Here is a 23,437-nt window from a genome sequence, read left to right as displayed (position 1 = left end):
AAAAAAAAAAAAAAAAAAAAAATCCCTTCATTAAAAAGATATAAAAATAAATAAAATTGAAAAGAGAATGAACCAAAAACTTCCTCCAAATCATTTTATATCTGTATTTTTTCTCCACTTGATGTTAGTAAACACTGAACATTTCCTGCGTAAGAGACAGAAGATGGTCAGACAGGGCTATAGGTAGAGAATAATACGATGTACTGTTATAAATGTTAGCAACCAGTGGGTAGCAGATTGACACAAAGTAGACAGATTGTATTTTTCTTTTTTTTTCAAATAATCACTTAGGAAAACCATTTCCAACTGAAAAATGTGAGCGGGTTTGTGTGTATATACATACATGCATAAATACATATACACACGCACACATATACATACACACACATAAATATATACACACACACACATACGTGCACATTAATCAGTGCTGAAGAAACGACCCAAAGGAAACATTTCTTTGTAAATCTGTAATTATTTCTTCTGTTGGTGCAACACAGCTGCCATTGCAGTACAAATGGTGTCCAGTCCCAGTTGGTAATAATGTTTGTCTGTTAGGACATCCACTATTGATAACAGAGTCCTTTTTTATTAGATTAAAAGGGCCATTTATTTTCCTCAAGACATATACCAGACAAGCAGAGCCACAGCTAAATGTGCTTAGGATGAGTAAGAAAGTTAGCTACACTAGAAATCAGTAGTAAATATTGACACTATTAAATCAACACATTTTTCTTCTTCTATATCAGAAAATTAAACCTATCTCTTTCGTATTTTGTAAGAATTCTGCTAAATGGAGGGCAAGAAAGAGATGAGCTCTGATGAGTTTTCTTCATGGAAGACAGACGAGAACTCTCACAACTTCTTTATGAGAGACACGAGAAAATCCTGATAACTGCTTCACAAAACAATGTAGGAAGAAAAGATATCAGGACATATATATATATATATATATATATGTATTATATAAAAGGAGAGAAACAAAATTAATTTACTACATTTTTGCTATTAGTTAGCAGTGATCCTATTTAGTAGAGAAGTACATCTTAGAATCTATTGAAGACAAATCAACTGTGGGAATCTGCCAGCAGAAGTTGAGTTGAACCAAACTATTTCTCTAAGCTGGCAGCTATTATCAGACTTTTAATAATGAGGGTAGCAAATCAGTGACTGAACCATATCGTTACTGCCCGAAGTCACACCCTCCTAGCACCAATGCTGCTATCATTGTCTCCCAAATAGTTGTTAGAGTCTGAATTGCAGAAACAGTTACCAATTTGGCAACTGTTGTAGTTGATAATTGTAGTAGTTGTAGTAGTAGTAGTAGTAGTAGTAGTAGTAGTGTTCATGAGAGTCAATGTTAACAAAATCAAAATCTGTCAAATAGTAATTAAATATATGTATTTCATTTTAGCAATTAAGACAGGAAATAAGCTACACACAGTAAAGGATTGGCATTTGTAAAGAGATACAAAAATACAATCTGAATGTTAAAATGTTGCTAGAGTGTTTGTTGTTGTTGGTGTTGTTGTTGTTTTCTGTTGTCTTCTTTTGTCATTAATGGAAGGAAAGTAATTTGGTTCATTTCAGGTTGCAGGAAGAGGGCAAAAGAATATTGAATGTGTCAGTGTTGTTGTTCTTGTTGTTGTTGTTGTTATTATTATTATTATATTTCAGCATGAATTGATATAAAAAAATGGTATTTTCCACACTGGTTTTTATCACAACATCCACTGCTTTGACTTATGTCTTGTAAGTGTGCAGCACGAGTTCATTATCTTGTGTTGGTCATTGATTGCCAAACAATTAATTTCACACAGTTTGTCTGTCAGATGGTTTGTTTCAGATTGCTGGTGACAACTCACAACTACACAGCCAAAAGCAAGGGAGAAAGAAGAAAAGGAGACAGATAGAGAAATAGAGAGAGAGAGAAAAAGAGAGAGACAGACAGACAGAAGGAGAGAGAGAGAGAGAGATCATAGCAGTTAAAGTGAGAGGAGGTAAAGAAGGGATCATAGAGAGTTCAGTAAACTTAGAGGTCACTTTCACCATAAAGGGCTGTTGAGAAGGACATGTAGTCAAGTGCTCCAGGAGCACCATCATGACCTGTGTAAGGTGCCATCCGTTGGATACAGTATTCAGCTTGTTCTGGTGGTAATTCTTGACGTAGAATTTGGGCAGTAATATAGTTCTGAAAAACAAAAATCAAGCAAATTATTAGACAATATACAATGAAGTTCTATATCTAAGAGATGAGGAATTATGTACATTATTTACATTCGACGGATATTTGTCCTCATCTTGTTTGTTGTTAACATGTTTCAGCTGATATACCCTCCAGCTTTCTTCAGGTGTCTGAGGGAAATTTCGAACCTGGGTTCTCATTCCTAAGGTAATTTTCAATGTTATTATTATTATTATTATTGTTATTGTTCAGGTCACTGCTTGGAATCGAACTCGGAATGTTGGGGTTAGTAGCCCATGCTCTTAACAACTATGCCATATGCCCATGGGCAATTATGGAGTGAATTTTACGGCTTATAAATTTAATATTTTCCTAGCCTTCCTTAATACCGGTTCACATATGCTGCTCATATCTGCTTAGGATGTTGTTGTGTCCTAGCATATGTGCTGCTTCTTTTAGTTTTCTTATTTTCCAGTGGTATTCTCTGTTTATTATTTTAACTTCATCTCACGGGGAGGGGGGGGGGTCTCTCCATTTTTCCATATATGATCAGCTATACCTGATTTATCAATATCTCCTTGTGTCACAGCTTTGCGATGTTCGTCTACCCTTATTTTGAGGGGGCGGCATGTTTCGCCTTTGTATGACCTACCGCAGCTGCATAGGATGGAGCACACACAGTCTTTGGTCATATTCTCTTCTATTGGTGGTTTTACTCAAAGGAGATATTTGCAAGGACAAATATCCGTCGAATGTAAATAATGTAAATATACAATGAAATCACGTTGATTACAGAATAAGATCAGATGGACATGAGAACCAATTTACTATCAAAAATGACCGATCAGTATTACCATTGTTGATGGCATCAAAAAAACACAGAGACACATCCTAATTTCAGCAGCACATATTCAGGAAATACAGTTTTTAGTGCATTAAAACAGGGACAAAATTTGCTTATGGGGAATCCAACTTTGCATATAGCATTTGAGGTGAGTTTTAGAGATGTTTCTTTAGATAAAAAACAGAATATGTTTTAGATGCCATCAAACATGGTATACAGATTGAAATAGATTTTAATACAATGACAGGATTTGTTGTGTTAGAAATAATCACTCACTTTGTCACCAGCTAAGATCTTGAAAGATTGCATAACTTGTTCTGCAGTGTCAGTATCTGCTGTTTCTCTTGTCATGAAGTCTAAGAAAGCATCAAAGGTAATGTAACCAGAGCCATTCGGGTCAACTATAGACATAATTCGTTGGAAGTCAGTCTCACCCTGATGAAAAGAAAAAAAAGTAATTGGTTAAATGATGTCTTGTATGTAAGAAATAAATGTCTCCTACAATGAGGTGGAGGGAAGATCAAAAGTGAATTTGTTATGTTAGTTTTCGACAATTTATCAGAATACCAAACTAGATAAATCATAGAATCCCCATTAAAGTAATAGCCGTTCTTGGACTTCTTTTTTTTTTAATATCTTGAAGAAAGGAAATGGATATTAGATATGGCTCCCTTTAACTATTTACTTACAAAATCAACAGCCATGTTAGCTTTGCCCTCTCTCAAAGTATTTCAGACATGTTTTATTAATAATCATCAAACTACTATCTAATAATGTCAAAATGCCAATACTAAACAGTTTGATTTCAATCACAGTGCTAGCTTTAACATATGTAAAAGAACAGGAAAATTAAAAACCAAACTGACCCTTCCATTTATGTTCCAAACAATCGACACTCTTTCTCATAGCCAGATTGTACAGGATACTCTTAAGTAACATACGTTTTCAAATCTCCCCAGCCATCATTTTGCTTAACCCTTCTTCACATTTCCATTGAAATTGTATACTTTTGGCAGTGTAGATAATAATAATAATAACAACAATAATTATTATTATTATTTGTTGAAATGATTTAAAACTCATCAAACATTGGTATGATACTTACTCCAACCTCTATAACAGAAATCAGTGTATGAGATATGGTTGGGTCCTTCACCAAGTGAAATATGAGCACCCCCCCCACTTTTTTTTAAAACCATATTTCTGTTGAAATACACAGCCTTTGTTTAAATTAACTTAAAAAATAATGATAAATTCAGCAGAATAACTTATTATTAAGCTGATGTTTTGAAACATAACAAGAAATTTCTGGGTGATTTTGAAGTAAATCCCTTTGACCCGTTACCATTAAAACCAGCCACATCTGGCCCAAATATTCTACTTATTGTATGTTCAAACTGGCCAAATCCAGTTTCTCTCACCTACCCAACAATGTCATTCTAAAAGTAAACAATCACATCATTGATCTCTCAAAGCTATGAGATAATTTATGATTATTCAAAACAATGTGAATAAAAAGCTATTACATTTGACAGAATAATCTGAATGCTAAAGGGTTAAAAACATGAATTTTGTATCTAAGAACCAGGAGTACTCTTAGATGGGGTTGATATAAAAAAGATTTAGATATCTGTAAAGCAATCAACCCAACAAAAGTTAAATTTCCTGCTGCTGTTAGCCTGTCTATTCATTGGAAATTATTCTCAAAGATTAGGAATAATTCATGTCTCAAGAATAAAACAGCTCAACACTTACTTGCATTAACAGGTGATGGAGTAGAATCATATTAACTTTTCCTCTTGTAAAGGAACCAAAAGAAAACTTACCTGTTTATCATCTCTGATTTTGTAACCCAAACTAACAAGACATGCTTTGAATTCTTTCGGTTCAAGTCTCCTGCTACGAGTTTTGTCAAAATGATTAAATGACATACGGAACTCATTCATCTGGTCTTCACTGATACCCTTTGAATCTCTGGTAAGAATCTACAGAAAAAAAAAAACATTGTATTGCATTAGGGAAGAATAGAATAACAGAAACAGGAGGAGTCAAAAAAAAAAACAATATATCAAAGACAATAAAAGTATTCTTAACTCATTACCTGCCACTGCCTGTTCTGCATAATCTTTAATTACAAGGAAATGCAATTTGTTTTGCATTTTCACAATATTTCATATGTAGCGCTCATGTTATTTAAATATCCTTGAAACCATGTCAAAGACACAGAATAAAATATTTTCTCAAATTATGAAGATATACCACCGGTGGTTCAATATGGTGGTTGTATGAAGTTTGCAATCAAGCACCAGTGGTAAGTGTGGCAGTTAACGTGTTAATGAAATGATGTTATAAAAATTAAAATAACTTTACGATGACCTCTCCTCCCAATCAAATTTGCAGAATATATTTGAACAAAAGAAATATTTCAGTCAAGTCACAAGGTCAGTTGTTTCAATGAGAAGAAAGCAGTCGATCATATTGACCTACTACTTGGCCTCAGAGGGACAAAAAGCGGAGCTGAGTTTGGTAGGATTCAGAACTCAGAACATTATCCAGGGAATGAAATCTTTAATGGCTGTGTTTATATACAGGGTGTCCACAAAGTCTGGGTACATGGGGATTAACACATACTTCTTCTTATATTCAATTGTTTATGTTATGATTTTATTTACTACATGTACCCACATGGGGCTTAACACATACTTTAAGAAATTATTATTTCTTATATTTAATCGTTTATGTTATGATTTTATTTACTACATGTACCCAGACTTTGTGGACACCCTGTATATATTCTCCACTAACTGCTTCTTCTGATTAGCATAAAAACAGACTGGTTCCTTGCTTGAGCTTCGAAACATAAACATTGGAAGAACCTATTGTTCTCATTGCTCAACTTACAGATGAAAAAAAAAAAAAGATGAAAAAATTACCTGGTTTTCGACTTCGTTGATGTTTCTGGCAATGGCAGTCAATAACTGCTCCCATCCAACACGTAAAGTCTAGAAATAAAGGGAAAACAAAAATAAATATCACCAGAGAAGAATGCTATCAATAAACTGAGACACTATACATTCATATAATATTACGAGGTGTAGTCAAAAGGTATCCGACCTTGATTTTTTTTGCACAAAATAACAATGCACAAATAAAATCTGCATGGGTATTAGGTAGCCATGTCCTTCTGAGCATGCACAAAAATGCCTGTAGGTAGTGCAATTCGCCCACAGTGATGTGTTGAGTACAGACGTCAAGAGTGTGCTGTGTAATTTTTCTTTCTGAGTTAAGATGACTGAGTGCGTCGAGGCAAGATACTGTATCAAATTCTGTCGTAAACTTCGTGATACGCAAAAGCCCAGGCTATCAAGAAGATTCAGAAGGCTTTTGGAAATGATGTTATGGGGAAAACACAAATAAAGGAGTGGTACAACCGGTTCAAAAATGGTTGCGCCTCAGTGGACAGTGAGCCATGTTGTGGCAGAACTTCAACTAGCAGAAATGACGAAATGATTGCAAAGGTTCGAGGAATAGTCTATGAAGACTGTCATGTGACTATTGAGGAGATTTTTGCCGAAGCTGGAATCGGCCATGTGTCAGTTCAGTTCATTCCACCCACATCATCCAAGCATTCCTCGTCAAGCAAAACACACCACTTGTTTGTCAGGCTTCCTACTCCCTAGACATAGATCTATAAGACTTTTGGCTCTTCCCAAAGCTAAAAAACACTTAAAGGGAGAAGATTTGAGTCAACAGGGGACATTAAGCAAAATTCGACAGCACATCTCTACAGCATCCCAAAAAGTGATTTCCAGAAATGTTTCCAGCAGAGGCAGGAACGCTGGCAGAAGTGTGCAGACTCCTAAAGTGAATATTTTGAAGGAGACTAAATCAAGACGGTGAGTTTTTTTCATATTACTTGTTTTTGGCCAAAGGCCAGATACTCTTTGACTACACCTCATACATTTATAATGCTAAAGAAATGGGAAACTGATTTCCACCACACCACCCCGCACCAGATCAATCATGTGACTGGGAGAGATAGACATAAGTAAAATGTTACGTACCTCCATAGTATACTGTGTATATCTGTTCTCAAATATCATTGCCTCTTGTACAAGCTGTAAGATAAAACAAACATTATTACTTAATGTTATGAGATAATACTGGGAAATACACTTTCTATATTCATATACACACATATTACGTAAGATACACACACAAATATATATATATATATATATATATATGTGTGTGTGTGTGTAACTGACTTAACTACTACTGGGGATGAGTACAAGGAAAAGAACTGCATCCCTCTGCCAAGCCATGTCAAGCCAGTGTGGCAGGTTAGGCTCATGAAACCAGAATCATCTCAAGCCATTCTCTGGGGGAGAGAACATGTTGAGGCCCTCATCTTGCAGTGGGCTGAACATGGGCAATCTAATCCAATATATCAATATGTACATATACGTGTATGTGTGTGTGTATACACACACACATACATAAATAAATAAATATATTAGAACTGACAGAAGACAAAAAATACACTTAATATTGGTTTCAAATTTGGCACAAGGCCAAAAATTTCAGAGGGAGGGAATGAGTCAATTACATCAATCCCCTAAAGGATGAAAGGCAAAGTCAAACTTGGTGGAATTTGAACTCAAAAAGTAAAAGCAGATGAAATTCCACAAAGCATTTTGCCCTGTATGTTAACAATTCTGCCACCTTAAATAATACATTTAATATTATATCAATAGAATACAAAGGATTTTATTAGAACAGCAGTCCCCACTAAGCTGTGCACTTGTACACATGCACACATTTTGCAATCAGTGCACACACAAAGATTTCAAGATGAAACTGAATTTTTTTTTCAGTTGAAGAAATTTGAGTAATAGTTAACTCATTGCATCTGCACATATTTTGCAAATTTTCATGCACATGCACAACAAAAAATCATCTTGTGGGACATGTAAAAGCACCCATTACGCTCTTGGAGTGGCTGACGTTAGGAAGGGCATCCAGCCTTCGAAAACCATGCCAAATCAGACTGGGATCTGGTGCAGCCTTCCAGCATGCCGGCCCCAGTCAAACTGTCCAGCCCACACCAACATGGACAATGGATGTTAAATGATGATGATGATGATGATACCCCCATCGCTACCACCACCAAAAACAGTCATCAGAGCCAGTACCAACTTTCCATTCAAAACTGGTATTATTTGCTCCAATAAACCATCATCATCAATACTAGTATGTTACCATCACTGCCACAAGAATATGGATAAGACAATGTTTATATTTACAATAACAGGGCAAAATTATTTCACCATGAGGAATTAACAATGGTTTCTGATTAAGGCACCAGGCCAGCAATTTAGAGGGGAAAAGGAGTTAATTTCATTTGATTTGTACCGTATTTTATGAACCTCCCCAGATGGATGAAAGGCAAACTTGGCCTTGGCAGGATCTGAACTCAGATGAAATACTGCAAAACATTTTTTCCAGTACTGTGATGATTCTGCCAGTTTGCCATAACAACATTTCATTTCTCCTCATTACACTTCATTCACATATGCACACACACACACACAGAGATATGGTTGAAAAATTGTAGCTCACCTGGTGATATTTCTCCAGTTCATCCATGTTTGGTCTGTACGAAGCAACAACCTTGTCATATTGTTGTAACTTGGCGAGCTGGTCTTCAAGGGAAGTTCTCAACTGGACGCAGATGGACGCTACAGAGTCTAGTTGCACCTCAATCCATTGACCAACTTCATTGGCCTTGGCAGCAAACTGTTGTCGCAGACGTTCGTTGTTGATTTGCTTTTGTTCTTCCTGTTTGAGAACCTGTTGCCTCTGTGGTACCAATGATCTCACCTCAGACCACTTATGGGTGATATCCTGCAGGGGACAGACAGAGTTATCTTTAAGACAAACTTGTTCATTTCAAGTGAGTTAGAAAATGATTGACATGCAACTATGTGGCATATGCTGAGAGAAAGGGAGAGGGGGAATATGAAAAGCATATGCCAAGGAAGAGAGAGAGAGAAAGTGAGTGTGCAGAAGAGGAAGATTTGCATTTAATTATCAAGTTACTGTGAGGCTGGAGGTAGAAAATCCAGAGACCATTCTGGAGAGTAGACTTGAGAATATGTTTATTGAGATACCTTGAGGGAGGAAGAGAAAGAGCTAAACTCTACTCGGCTTGATACACTAATTATATGACGAGGGGACGGGGATCTGAATTCAAACAACAGGTAGATTGAGTCTATCCAAACAGGCTACATAGACAGACAAAAGTAGAGAGCTGAATTTTTTTTTACTTAAAATGTGGCAAATATGAAGGGGAAGAGAGATCTGAATTTACTCTATAGCATGTATGGTTAAGTATGTAGGAAATAAAATCAACTAGTCTTTAACTAATTTTATTCTTGTAGACTTAGAAAACTAAATTAGGGAATAGAAAGGTCATGGTCACACAGTGAAAAGAGCTTATAACTGATGTAAGAAGGTAAGATGATTTCGAAACAAGAAAGGTTTTAACCCTCCAGTTACATTACTGAATTGGAAAGAGAGCAAAAAGAGCTGGAGATGACACTTACATTAACATGAAGAGTAGTGTATGGATTCTCTGGAACACCAATTCCAATCTCCTGAGCAAGGCGGTTAGCATCGTTTTCTAGAGAAACAATCGTATTCAACTCTTTGTCTGCTTCACCCAAAGTTTCTTTGAATGTCTCATGGGCACAGATAAGGTCCTAGGAAATAAAAGAAATGATATTCGAGAAATTTAAGTATCACATTTGAAAAATATAAAATCGAATATAAAAGCAAAAGTTTAAGGGCTCATGAAGAGGGACCAGAGGAGTAGAAATCAGTTGCGACTGATATATATATAGATGTATGAGCACTGTATTAATCTTACCCTGATTTCTTCTGTGGTGTGGACAATGAACATGTCCATTAAATCTTCTTTGGCACCATCCATCCAGTTGTTAAATGGCTGCAACAGAAAAATTATACAATTAGTTATAAGAAATTGAAGTGAACAGGAAAAGACTGAAACTTGTTAAACAAGAAAGAAGGCAAAACAGGAATGATGATGACAGGTTGAGAATATTTTGCATAAGCTAGAAGAGAAAACATGAGTGAAGGGAATGGACAAGATTTCCGAGAAATTAATTGGAGGATTTTGAAGGAAATGACAGGATATTATTAGCAAGTGAGGAGATGTTTGCAGCTGACACTGTACCACAAAATGAGCCGTGGAATTTCCATGCCTACTGCTAGTGCATAGAATACAAATATACATATAATATTCATAATATGGAATAGATACTTTTTGGTACTGTTTGAAACAACAACCAAAATTATTTCAATATTTCTAAGGCTTATGCACGCTGAAGGATACTGCATACAAAGCTTTTCTCTCGGTAAAATGTTAGAATAATTTTTTGCCTATAGATCGGGTTGGACGATTTGACTGAGGACTGGTGAAACCGGATGGCAACACCAGGCTCCAATCTAATCCAGCTGTAGAAACTCTGCCAAATTAGATTGGAGCCTGGTGTTGCCATCCGGTTTCACCAGTCCTCAGTCAAATCGTCCAACCCATGCTAGCATGGAAGGCGGACGTTAAACGATGATGATGATGATGATCATCATCATCATTAGAAATTAGAGGAAAAAAAACTGATGGAGAGAAATATTTCTTATGTGTATCAAACTATTGCGAAGGCATGTGGCCAAGTGGTTAGGTTGTTGCATTCACAATCACTAGATCATGGGTTCAATTCCCAGACTGGGCAGCACATTGTGTTCTTAAGCAAAACACTTCATTTCACTTTGCCCCAGTCCCCTTCCTGATCGGTGGGGAATGTTGGCTTGTTTGCCCAGCCAGTGGGATGACATCATTTTAGGGCTAAAACAATGCAAAGTGACCAGTGATGTGTTGACCAGTGATGTGTAAGAACATCTGACAGTTTGGTCAGTCACATGATTAAAACATTACTGATTTATTGTGAATTCGTTTGGAAACAGATAATGTTCCTTTTACTTTAATACAACAAAGTAGAAAATAATACTCACAGCAGCTCTCTTAGCAAATTCAAGGTGAAGTTGATCAATTCTCTCCAATACTCTCTCAGCTTGCTGCAACACAAAATATTCTGAGTTAAAACAACAGTAAAGTCACAGAAAAATTTCAATAAGTGTCAAATATTTACAACTTTACTTTTACTTGTATCACCCAGAGGCTGACAGCATGTTAGGAAAATATTTTTAACATAAACTGAATAACATTTTCTTTAAAGATTTAATATTATCGGTGATTCTTTCAAAAATGATAACCGCCACCACAAAAAAAAAAAAAAAAAAAAAAAAAAAAAAGAAAAAAAAAAGCAGAATTTGAAAATAAAAGTTGGTAATAAAAATGATGAAATATTTACTTCAAGTTCTTGTCTTCTCTTTTGGGTTAATGTTCCTAGGACATCCCAGTTATCACAGATTTGCTGGAAAAGGAAGAAGTAAATAAATACTGGAATTGTGAATGGGAATATAAGGTTGCATCAGCCAAACATAAGGCACAATAAATTTGAATAGGGATCCAGTAAACATTTAAAAATTTATTTAGGTGTCTAATTTTAATGATTCATTATGCCCACAAAACAATTGGGATTCTTTGGCAGATACTCTCCTGTGAAATTGTCACATGTATATCATATAATATAAATGTATATTGGGCAATGACCAGAGCAGAGACAATGACCAAGACCTTTGACATTATGTCATGCTTGAGAAGAAGACCCATCAAACTGAGCAAAATTGCAGTCATGACAGATACTGGTGTCATGCAAATGGTTGTCCCCCAAAAAGTCTAAGCTAAGAGCATTAGACTCCTTTGTAAGAAAGCTAGTGAATGTGTACGGCAACAAAGACAAAAACAAACAAACAAACAAAAACAGAAAACATGGTACAGAATTATGAATACAAACAACAAGAAATAACAACAGGCGTCTTTCGACTGAGAATGATTTAAATTGAACTGGCGTGTATGAAGTGAAAGCCTAAAGGCAGGAACATGGGAGATGGACACAAGACATGTTGACGGTCAGTAGTCAGGCCAAGAAAGAAAGATCATAGCTGGCTGGACACTGGTCATGTGGAACACAGTTGAATCCTTATATTACATTACTAGGACTCACTAGATGCAATCCTGGAATGGTTCTCTCAATGCTTTCAAACAAATGACCCAACTAAACCCAATTACTTAGATGTAAATATTAAGAAATGGAAAGTAAGAAATAATGCATACCTGGCATCTGGTGTTAACTGTGACCACATCGTGATAGTTCAAGGCACTGAAATAATATAAAACAATATTTAGGAAAAGTGAAAGAAATCTATGTTATCAACAAGTACATAAAGAAACTCAGTTACTGTTTGGACTTCCTTCCAGTTTTTTTAGTGTATGGCACAAGTGAAGTGATGTCATTCTCACCTTAAAATAGCAACCCAGTAACATCACATCTCAGTGAATCGTGTTTCTTACCATAATGAGTGCTGTTACTAACCTTTCAGATATGTTTGTGTGCATGCTACACATACACACAAACACATACAGATGCTTACACACACACACAAGGACAATGTACTAAAGTAAAAAATTTTTATAGTGAAAATTCATAGTAAAAAGCAATTTTGTGTTTTTGCCAATCACTCTATCTTACACTAATAATTGATAGAAAAACAACAAAATATACAGAAAAAGAGAGAGAGCACACACACATGGTGTGTGTGTGTGTGTGTATACTTTGGTCAAAACAGACACATACACACGTACATTGAATCATGCCAACACACATACACAGGAAGTTATTAGATGGGAAACAGCTGTGAGCACATGTATGTCTGTGTGTGTGTTAGTTTGTGCTCAAAGTTTCTAATAGTTTGTAGTTGTTTGAGTGAGCAGAAACATCACAAATGTTATTCTCGACCTGCCAGAAATAGTACCCAAATCATCATCAATTTACACGCTACCATCTGAGAAAAGAGGATGCTAGATAAAGTAGGCCAAGGTTCTGTACACAATATACATCATACAGACATTTTACTCATTCTCTCTCTCTCCACTTCTCTCTTAAATACAAATCATCAACGACTTACAACCACAATTGGTTCTGACTGACTGGTCGTAAGTCAGCCTATAGGTCTACATAGCTTTGTTTTATATTTTTACATTTTTAAAGTACATTCTCAGGTAAAAGCCACACACAGCATTCTGTATTATACTAATATACTGGTGTTAGTCAAAAATTTCAGAGTCTCAAGCAGTCATCTTATAAACAAATATGAGGTTACTTCAATGTCTCCATAACAGGATAGTCATCCAACAGTGGCGATTGATAACCAAACCTAGGGGAAATATTTGTTAGCTGATATCATCCGTAGATGGGTTAATTTCTAAGAAATTAAACCCATTAGATTTCAGCTGGACTATTATTGCTGCTGGGAGCTGGTGCGCCAATCGTCGTAAGTCGATGACGACCTGTACCGCTTAACTTATAATATATATATATGTGAACTCAGAACAACTTTGCAAGGTTCTAACATTGGCACAAAGCCAAACATTTTAAAGGATTAATATAGTTTACTAAATCAGTGCCAATGTGAAATTAAACAGTACAAGACAGTCCAGTACTCTTTCATTCCTTCCTATGTAATAATGGCAATTATTTAGAACTTTGGTTTGGAGCTTTAAATTTAACCATTCCTTGTATCTCGTCCAACCCATGCTAGCATGGAAAGCGGACGTTAAACGATGATGATGATGATGATGATGATAGAAAGATAAATGACCAGTGTTTTGTTTATTACAGAAACAAAAAAACAGTTAAATATTCCTAAGTGAATTATCTACATTTACCATTTAGGTTACATAGAACATGTTAGTGCTTAAACATATAATTCTGATGTAAGGCACACTTAATAAAGAGATTCTTAGAGAATACTACCATAGCTGAGTACTGAGTGCTGCATTCAGAATAATTATGATAACTGTTTGAATTCCTGCATTCTAACTACTTTGTTATCATGCTTTTGTATATGCTACTGTAATTGAAATGTTGTATGTAATGCCCAGTAAATGGAGTGTTAACCTAGCAGCCAAGATATTCTTATAAATGGGATTGTTCAGGTTAACTCGACCTAGGTACAAAATATGGACACTTCAATGAAACTCCCACTCCTACTACCAATTGTTTAAGGGACAAGAAATGAAAACTGCGTGCTTGCTTGATAAAATGTATACCAAGTAATTTGAAGCGTCAATAGTAATTTAAAAATCAAACCAACACTAACAGACTATTATCATAGTAGTAGTAGTAGTAGTAGTAGTAGTAGTGGTGGTTGTCTTATAAAGAAGCTGATATGAAATTTGTAAAAAAAGAACAACTGAAAGGAAACTGATCACCTGACTCAAGAAATCAAATAGCTGGTCTCCTGTATTGTGTTCATTATCATGAAGAGTTTTAAATATGACAATAGTTGGGAGAGGCTTCTATCTATTTCAATAACTGGGAGAGGCTTCTATCTATTTCAATAACTGGGAGAGGTTTCTCTTGGTGCAGGTATTTAAGTTAACTTGTAGTAGTCCTTAGTATTTATATTATGTGTCTCCTGATGAAACACTAAAAATTACAAGTTAAATCTACTATTATTTAAAGCTCAGTGTTTTATACAAGTCGAATGACAGATATCCCGAAATTAGCTGTGCATTAAGCTTCATTAAAGTAACATGTGCTAATAATTAAGATATTAGTTTGATAGGGTTCCAGACAAAACAACAAAAAAGTGCCTAAGAGAAGTAACAGAAGTTGTAAGGAAAAAAAAAAAAAAAAAAAAAAAGAAGTAGACTTTGTTTTGTGTAGTAATGCAACGAAAGACTGAACTCACTTTTCCAAAATATCAGTTTCCAATACACAATCTACTTCTTACATTACACCTCTGCATGTGTGTGTGTGTAAGCAGAATTTGACACCCAAGTACTTAATAATCTTACTGACTAATATAAAGTGGTTGCTACAGTTATTAGTGTTTAAAGTAACACCACGACATTATAGAGATGTATTATATTGTTGAAAGCCAACAGTTTCAGCAGAGGATTACTTAATGAAGTCTTTTGTTGCATCCCACCATTATTAAAGAAACCGGCTCCACACAGATTTAATTGAAAAAAATCTAGGCCAAACCTAGACCCCATTAGTTAATAACCTTCTCATATTATTACGCTTTTCAATGAAGCCACCCAGTGTACATGTCCATGTAAAAAAAGTTCGCTCTAACTCCCCTGTGCCATCCATCTCACCATACATTTTTGTATTAGCCATCACCTTTTTTCTTTGCTTTTCAGTACTTCCTTTCAGACCTTTTGCCTCCACACATACAACCATTTGCTTGTCTTATGTCCATTTTACCAAGCTAGCATGTGTTAGACAAACATGTTATTGCAGCAATTATTTTATAGCTGGATGTCTTTCTTGATGCTAAAGTCTACCTGATTTTCAAGAACAGATTTCCCTTTCCACATGGCTTTGCAGGTATGAAACAAAGGCCAACAGGAACACTGTGTGAATGTTGTGACATTCATAAGCAAGCAGCAATTGTAAGACACATACATCCTTTCCTCTCATTCACCTTCTTCAATACACTTAAACTCTCGACTATTAACACCAGATCATCCATCATAAATCTTCCTTTATACTCCTCATCTGTACCTCTATCACAACTACAAGTAACAATAAGATTAGTAACACTTTGAGTCCTCCAGCCTTCACTTCAAACTCATCACTGTTCCTGTCCTTCATTCATATAACTGTGTGTTCTCTCATACATTTGTCATTGCTACTTTAAACAACTAATTCTCCATTTCTAACTCTCCCAATGCTCATATCATTTCTTCATGTGGAACCCCGTCAAAAGCTTCCCCTCACACCAATAAACCCAACAAACGAAATATTCCTCTTATAATTGTCTTACATTCTCTTCCTGGCATAAAACCAAATAGCATTTTATTAATCTACACTGTGTGTATAGAATCTAGTTTAAAGTAGGTCCAGTACATTCCGGCAGCCAACCATAAAACACTGCCTGGAAAAACCTTCCGTTTGGTACTATATGTAAATTAGGGTAAGCTCACAGAAATAGCATCAAATAAAAGTAATCAGAACCTACTTCAGTTCTTGTGCAATGGCAGCAATCTGTTCCACTCTGTCCTGATGTGCAGCAAGGTCACTCTCAAATGCTTCGTGCTTCTTTTTCAAAGCCTAATGACGTAAGAAAAGTAAAGTATTATAGAAAAATACATACAATGGATGTGATAGCGGCAAAGAGTTCTTTAAGAGATGTGTATCTCATGACAGAGAGATGGGTGAAAGAGCTAAATAAACAAAGAAAATATGAGCAGTTTATGTATATCAAAGGTTGGGAGAATTCAAAGAAACTTAAAGGCAGACATAGAAAAAGAACTACCAATTAAAATTGTTTCAATCCAAGATATTGTTTTCATTGGAATTATTAATTATCCAATGTATCTGCATAAATTTTTAAATTCCTCACATTATTTTACATCTGTTTTGTCGGCATTATATACTATCACCATAATGAAACTTCTAATACTAATGACGAAACTTCTGACTTCAGTATGTTTCAGGAGCAAGTATTTTGACATTTGAATTCTCATTCCATAAAAGGAACCATGGAAAAAAAATCTCAGTCAAAGAAGAGTTGCAATCAGGTTAACTGAAGTATTATTATTCTAAAGGTCCAAATATATATACAATTTAAATTCACTATTAAATTTAATGACTTGTATAGAAGTTAAAAAGTTACTAATGTTTACATGTTCATCAGGAACATATAGGAGGAAATGTGATGGTGTAGTGGGGAAAAAAAAAAGTACCTTCATTTCTTGCAGACTGCATTTCTGCAAAGGTGCATCTAGCATGATGTCCTTGCCTGTAGCCCATTCTTCGTGAATGTTACACTTGTGGCGGAATTTCTGGGCCAAATGGTCCAGTCTCTCCAACCTGAAAAACAAAGCAGCATTTTTTGAGATTTTTATGTATGCACAAAACTTGATAAATATTTCGGGGATGGAAATGATAAGATGAGACATTCGTGTCTTTTTCAAGAGCATTAATACATTAACTGAATTGACATTAACCAAATGCTAGTCTTGTTGAGAACTTCGTTCCACAATGTGGAGCTTAGCAAAAACTTTATTAAATAACAAGGAAATAAACATTACCTCTGCAGCTCAGACAATAGCCATTCTTCGAAACCTTTTTCTGCAGACTCAAGACCTTTCCATGCAAAGACAATATCCTAATATAAAAATAACAGAAAACAAAGAGCTAATAATAGATTTATAATTCATTAGTTATATTTTTAATGGGGTAAAAACTTTACCTTTGCTAAATTCATATCAATACACTTAATAAGAACAAAGTACAAGGAAATAGAAAACACTGAAAATGAATTCAACATAAAATATTTAATGACAATGGTTTTTAGCAGTCATTACCAAAATGTTTATGTTACTTCAAAATTCTGTTCATACAAAGGTGTTGCCAGTTTTAATTTCTATTTGCGGGTTCAATATTGGCAAATCAACAAATAACCTTGAGATGTGCTAATGGCTATTATAAAAATTTGGCTGACTGCAAATTGCAATTTCTTAAATTCAACATTGCTCTCTGTTGGTATTAAGGGAATCGTGTAAACAGAGGTCATTAAGAATAATCTGCACCATTTCATCCTTCATGCAGTACATAGCAATTCTTGGCAAGGAACCTTTCATAATAGTTAAGATTCCTTTAAGCTATTTACTCTTTGGTTTGTAAGGGTCAGAAGCAATGTGGACATTTTACTGATGATATTCCATTGTTATTCAGAATGTAAAAAGCAGACTTTAAGCATTTCTAAAACGACTGAGAGGCTGATAAAACATTCTGTTATATCGATGCAGCTTCAACCAAGAATATGAGACACTGTAGGAACTTACTAAATGCATGCATTTTACAGAATGTTTTTGAAGGAGGTCACTTAATTGAGGAAATGAGGTTGTAGGCTGTTGAATGAAGTAACATGAATTGTCAGTCTCAACACTCAACTCTTTTCTTTATAACAATAAAATCTATATTGGATAGAAGTTTAGATTGAACAATTCTGATGAAATGGTTTATTGAATTTGGATTTGTAATTTTATACATGTGAGAAATGGTGGTTAATACAGTAATGATGATAATGATGATGATGTAAGGTCAACTCTAAGAAAGAGCAAGTGTCTCCACAGGGCTGCATTTGTAATAGAGTGGACGAAACCATTGCCTGTAATGTGAACAAATGCCCCAGACTTGCTCAAAACCATTATAAGTTGTGGTGACACGATGAGGTAGCAAAAGTGGTACATTGGAAACTATGTGCAAAGCGAGGTCCACAGAGAGGTACAAGGTGTGGTGTGAGCACAAACCACACAGAGTGGCTGAGTTGGAGACCCGCAAAATCCTGTGGGATTTCCCAATCCAAGCAGAGCACATGCTAGAGTATTAGTAACCAGACCTAGTGGTGGTGGACAAGGTGCACCACATGTGCTCTGTAACTGATGTTGCGTAACCCTCTGACCCATGAATAGTCAAGAAGGAAGTGCTAACGATTCTGCCATCTCGCCAACTTATAATAACAAAAATAATCCTTTCTACTAAAGGTGCAACACCTGAAATTTGGGAGGAGAGAACTAGTTGATTACATCGACCTCAGACCTACACTGGTAATTAATTTATCGACCCCGAAAGGATGAAAGGCAAAGGTGACCTTGGCAAAGCGACAGGCGAAATACTGCTAAGCACTTTGTCCAGAGTGCTAACACTTCAGCCAGCTCAGTCCTTAATAATAATAATCCTTTCTCCTATAGGCACAAGGCCTGAAATTTGGCAGGAGGGGTTAAGTCGATTACATTGACCCTAGCAGTAAACTGGTACTTACTTTATTGAAGCCCGGAAGGATGAAAGGTTAAGTTGACCCTGGTGAAATTTGAACTCAGAGTGTAGTGGCAGATGGAACAACTACTAAGCACTTCACCAGACATGCTAACAATTCTGCCAGCTTACCATCTTATAATTATTATTAATAATAATAATAATAATAATAATAATAATAATCATCATCATCGTTTAACGTCTGTCTTCCATGCTAGCATGGGTTGGACAATTTGACTGAGGACTGGTGAACCAGAAGGCTGCACCAGGCTCCAATCTGATTTGGCAGAGTTTCTACAGCTGGATGCCCTTCCTAACGCCAACCAATCCGAGAGTGTAGTAAGTGCTTTTATGTGCCACCGGCACAAGGGCCAGTCAGGTGGTACTGGCAATGGCCACGATAATAATAATAATAATAATAATAATAATAATAATAATAATAATCTTTTCTACTCTTGGCACAAGGCCCAAAAGTCTTGGGGAGGAGGGGCAGTCGATTAGATCAACCCAGTATGCAACTGGTACTTAATTTATCGACCCCGAAAGGATGAAAGGCAAAGTCGACCTTGGCGGAATTTGAACTCAGAACGTAAAGACACACGAATAATAAAATACTTGCAAAGCAGTTTGAAAGAAGAAAATAATGTGAAAGAATAAAGTGGAAATATTAACGAGATATTCTTACCCCAACAGTCTTGCCTTCAGTAGGCAGATAGGCTGGACGATTGCTGAGTCGGAGGCGTGTCTGCAAGGTGTTAAAACTGTTTTCCAGTCGGGCTTTATCTTCCAGCTTTGGTGGTTTATGTTTACGGCGATAATCTCGGAATTCTTCAAGCTTCTTCTGCGTTCCAGGGAGAGTGTTATCTGTGTGTCTATTTTCTAGCCAGGGAGTAGTTTTACGGATCCAGGCAAGGAGCTGAAAAGATAGAACGAGAAAGGTCAATCGTTTGAAAATTTTTTTAAAAAAGGTAAACTGTACTAAATTTAGTGAAGGTCGATTGCATTATCCCCTTCCCCACTACTTAAAAAAATTTTTTTTTGCTAATTGGCAGGTAATCTATCTGGATAGAGACAGATATTGAAAGCCTTAACTACAACTAAAGGAAAGAACAATTAACCCTTTAGCATTTAGATTACTCGGTCAAAGGCAATACAGCTTCAAGATTTTCATGATGTGATTGTTTATTTTTAGAATGACATTGTATGGTTGGTGTGAGAGGCAAGATCTGGCCAGTTTGAACACACAACAGGTAGAACTATTTGGGTCGGATACGAAAATGCTGAAGGGTTAAACTCATGAAACTTATCCATCTGTACAAGCCACAACCACTTGAATGGCTAGAAAAAGTGACAGAGTAATTTGTCAGGTAGTATCTAATTTCCTATGAATAAATGCCATCATATGATGCCATACTTAAAGCAACTGTTGATACTGCCCACATCTAGCTCAAAATTCTAAAACCATTTTACATCTTTTTTTTTAATGCTGGCATTAGCAATAGCTTATATTTACAGTCAATTTTATGACAGAACTGTTAAAAGGTTGAAAATCCATTTTCAACGAGGAAACTTAAAGTAAATAAAGCTATAAGTAATAGTGTGTAAATATGGGGTTAAAAATGCTTTTGACATCTTTTTATATCCAATAATTACCAATTATTGTTTATAGTTCTATCTACTTTGAGTTCAATGCCAAAAACAAATTATTTCACATTCTCTCGAAGTTTCTAAATCAGCAGTTCTCAACCATGGCTCCCAGGGCTGCATGCAACCCTCGACAGTCTACCCTCTACAAATATAGTAAATTTTTCTTAAATTGACTTGTGTTTAACTTTTTTTGGTGTGGCCCCTAAAAAAATCCAGGTTTTGGATTTAGCATGAATATTAAAAAGGTTAAGAATCACTGGTCTAAAATCTTATTTTAAGAGGTTATTTTATATTTTTTTCATTGTTATAAGTTTATAAAGAGCCATATTGTAATCCTGCCAATTCTACAACCATAGGAACTGAGTGGCTCCCTCTATGGTTGAAAAACTGCTGCCATAGAGAATTAACTGCTGATTGACTAGTATCTTATTCTCCACCACCACCACCACCACCACCCCACCACCTCCATCTTCTTTTAAACTGAATGATATCAAAACTGGCTACATGAATGAATTTGCCTTTGGGAGTGATTTGACATTAGCTAGGCTTATGTAAACGTGGCTGCTTATATAGAAAAGTTGATTTTTGCAAAACTTGTTTACGCTAGGAAAAGAAATTGGTTGCACCACAAATGGAAAAGGCGAGATGAAAATGTTTTATTAGGATATAATAATAGTAAAGTTGTTATTTTTAGATATAGAGTTACTCTTATTACTTGTGTAAAACCCATTGTTTACAGAGTTTCTCCAGACAATATATATTTAGAATTTTATATTTTTTTACTAGAATATTCTATGCAGAGAAGGAGAGCTACATGATTTTATTTGGTTTAAAACACATTTATTCAAAACGTGTTTTGAGATTCTGCAGAGGAAGGGAGGGAGGGGAGAGAGAGATTTAAATGTGAACTACAGGTGTTACTCTCATTTCTACTGATTAATAATTAGTTTTAAGCAGGTCTCTCTAACTTGTTATTTGTGCAGATGATTTTAAAAGTTATTTTCTTCATTTCTAAAATTAAAAACCATGAATATCTACAGGAAAAGAAAAAAAAAACTTAAAAAATGATATGTTCAAGCACATTTATACATATATATGCACTCACAAATTTCTGTTTAAAGTATAAAGTTATTGATGTCGAGTGCAAGAGGAAGTATGGAGTTGACTAGCCAGTGACCTAGTTTCAATTCCTGTTTATTTTATATTCCATTTTGACTTTGGTGAGCGACAAGTGTTACTGTGGCTGATTACAGGTTTCCAATGGGCCAACAACTGTCAAAAATCAAACCAAATGGTTGCAAAAGTCAGCTTATTAAGCACACAACCCTGCTCTGCATGGCACCCACCTCATTTCAGCTTTGTTTCTCATCCCTTTGAGAAAGATAAGGACATTAAACAATCTCGTACACCATCATCATGTTTTAATGTCCATATTCCATATTGACATGGGTTGGATGGTTAGACAGGATTTGATGGGCCCAAGGACAGTGTGCTCTGGTGTCTGTTTTGGCATAGTTTTTACAGATGGGTGCCCTTCAAAAATGATAACCACTTTACTAGGTGCCAGTTTCAAGCCACCGTGCAGTTTGCAAGACTGTGAACTCTTAAGAGGAGAGCAATGGGGGAAGAGGCAACTTTATGCCAGGAGAATAAGTAGAAAAGAGTAAAATATGAGAGAAAAGGGCTGGAGTACAACAGGTTCCTTGATGGCTCACATGTTAGAAGAAAGGGTCAGGAGAGTGGAGCTGGAATGTGAGGGGGGAAAAAAAAGGCAACGAGGTATCAGAGTGGATCTTCAAGATGGGTAGGAACGAGTGAGGCAGAGGTATAAAAATTTATGATGATCTTCCAGAATAAGAATTCATGAAGTTGTTTATGACCAACTTCTTTATTCTGTGGCAAACTGGCATCTCTTCTGATTATTATCTCTAATGTGTCACATTAAGTAGAGCAGTAGAGCAGACAGAAAACTTGACGAACAACTCAATGGCTTACTTGTTTTTAGTTTGGGAAAGAGTTCACCAATTCCCTTTAATGTCTCACAATCATTAAATAGTAAATAGTTGTAGGCATAGCAACAATAGCAACTAGAGATAATGATCTTGATTTTCATTTCACAAATAGTTTGGCTGACACTAAAATATGACATATGTTCATTCTGAAAGTTGCTTGAAGCTGTTTCCCAGTTTAAAAGGTATGTTCCAGAGCAAGCATTCTCATTAGTCAATGCAGCAGAATTTGTTTCACTGCTACAACCATAACCAATCCAATGCGCTACTACTACTACTACTACTATGATTACTAGTAATAAATTACAATAATATTTTATACTTTCACTTGTAACAGTGTATGGTTAAGATACTAAGCACAATGCTAATGATCCAGAGGCCACGAAATAGCTCTTTGTGAAAAGAGAAAGTTAAGTTGGTTGACAGATCTAGCTTACAGAATAGCATATGCTACTTCATGGTTGACTGATATATATAGGAAAGTAATCAACTATAAAGCCCTTGCTCTATCAATTTATGCACTTAACCTATTAACCTGACAATAAAACACCCAATCAACTCATGACAGAATGGAAAGAAAACTGATGCAATAAGTTAGTAAAAATGAACAAGTATTTATTATTCAATTTTAGATTATTAAAGCAGTAATATACAAAAAAAAAAACTATTTAAATAAAGAAAAAAAAAAATAATACTTGGAATGATAACGGGA

The 23,437-nt window shown here is 35.6% G+C and overlaps 1 protein-coding gene across 3 annotated transcripts in view; it reads right to left on the bottom strand.

Moving 5' to 3' along the window:
* Positions 1 to 80: 80 nt before the first annotated feature.
* Positions 81 to 23,437, bottom strand: part of LOC106875711 (alpha-actinin, sarcomeric) — a 149,756-nt gene continuing 126,399 nt past the window's right edge. For all 3 annotated transcript variants that reach the window (XM_014923958.2, XM_014923959.2, XM_014923960.2), the window contains 15 exons: positions 19,755 to 19,985; positions 17,341 to 17,417; positions 16,993 to 17,119; positions 16,266 to 16,357; positions 12,349 to 12,394; positions 11,483 to 11,545; positions 11,124 to 11,186; positions 9,961 to 10,038; positions 9,638 to 9,793; positions 8,652 to 8,936; positions 7,094 to 7,147; positions 5,963 to 6,031; positions 4,856 to 5,014; positions 3,306 to 3,464; positions 81 to 2,191 (listed from right to left, as the gene is read on the bottom strand). In XM_014923958.2, the coding sequence (XP_014779444.1) occupies positions 2,033 to 2,191; positions 3,306 to 3,464; positions 4,856 to 5,014; positions 5,963 to 6,031; positions 7,094 to 7,147; positions 8,652 to 8,936; positions 9,638 to 9,793; positions 9,961 to 10,038; positions 11,124 to 11,186; positions 11,483 to 11,545; positions 12,349 to 12,394; positions 16,266 to 16,357; positions 16,993 to 17,119; positions 17,341 to 17,417; positions 19,755 to 19,985 (1,818 nt within the window). In that variant the 3' untranslated portion in view covers positions 81 to 2,032. The remainder of the gene's footprint in view (positions 2,192 to 3,305; positions 3,465 to 4,855; positions 5,015 to 5,962; positions 6,032 to 7,093; positions 7,148 to 8,651; positions 8,937 to 9,637; positions 9,794 to 9,960; positions 10,039 to 11,123; positions 11,187 to 11,482; positions 11,546 to 12,348; positions 12,395 to 16,265; positions 16,358 to 16,992; positions 17,120 to 17,340; positions 17,418 to 19,754; positions 19,986 to 23,437) is intronic.

Source organism: Octopus bimaculoides, chromosome 6, assembly GCF_001194135.2.
Source record: "Octopus bimaculoides isolate UCB-OBI-ISO-001 chromosome 6, ASM119413v2, whole genome shotgun sequence".
Taxonomy (NCBI): domain Eukaryota; kingdom Metazoa; phylum Mollusca; class Cephalopoda; order Octopoda; family Octopodidae; genus Octopus; species Octopus bimaculoides.
This window is presented reverse-complemented; position numbering and strand designations above follow the sequence as displayed.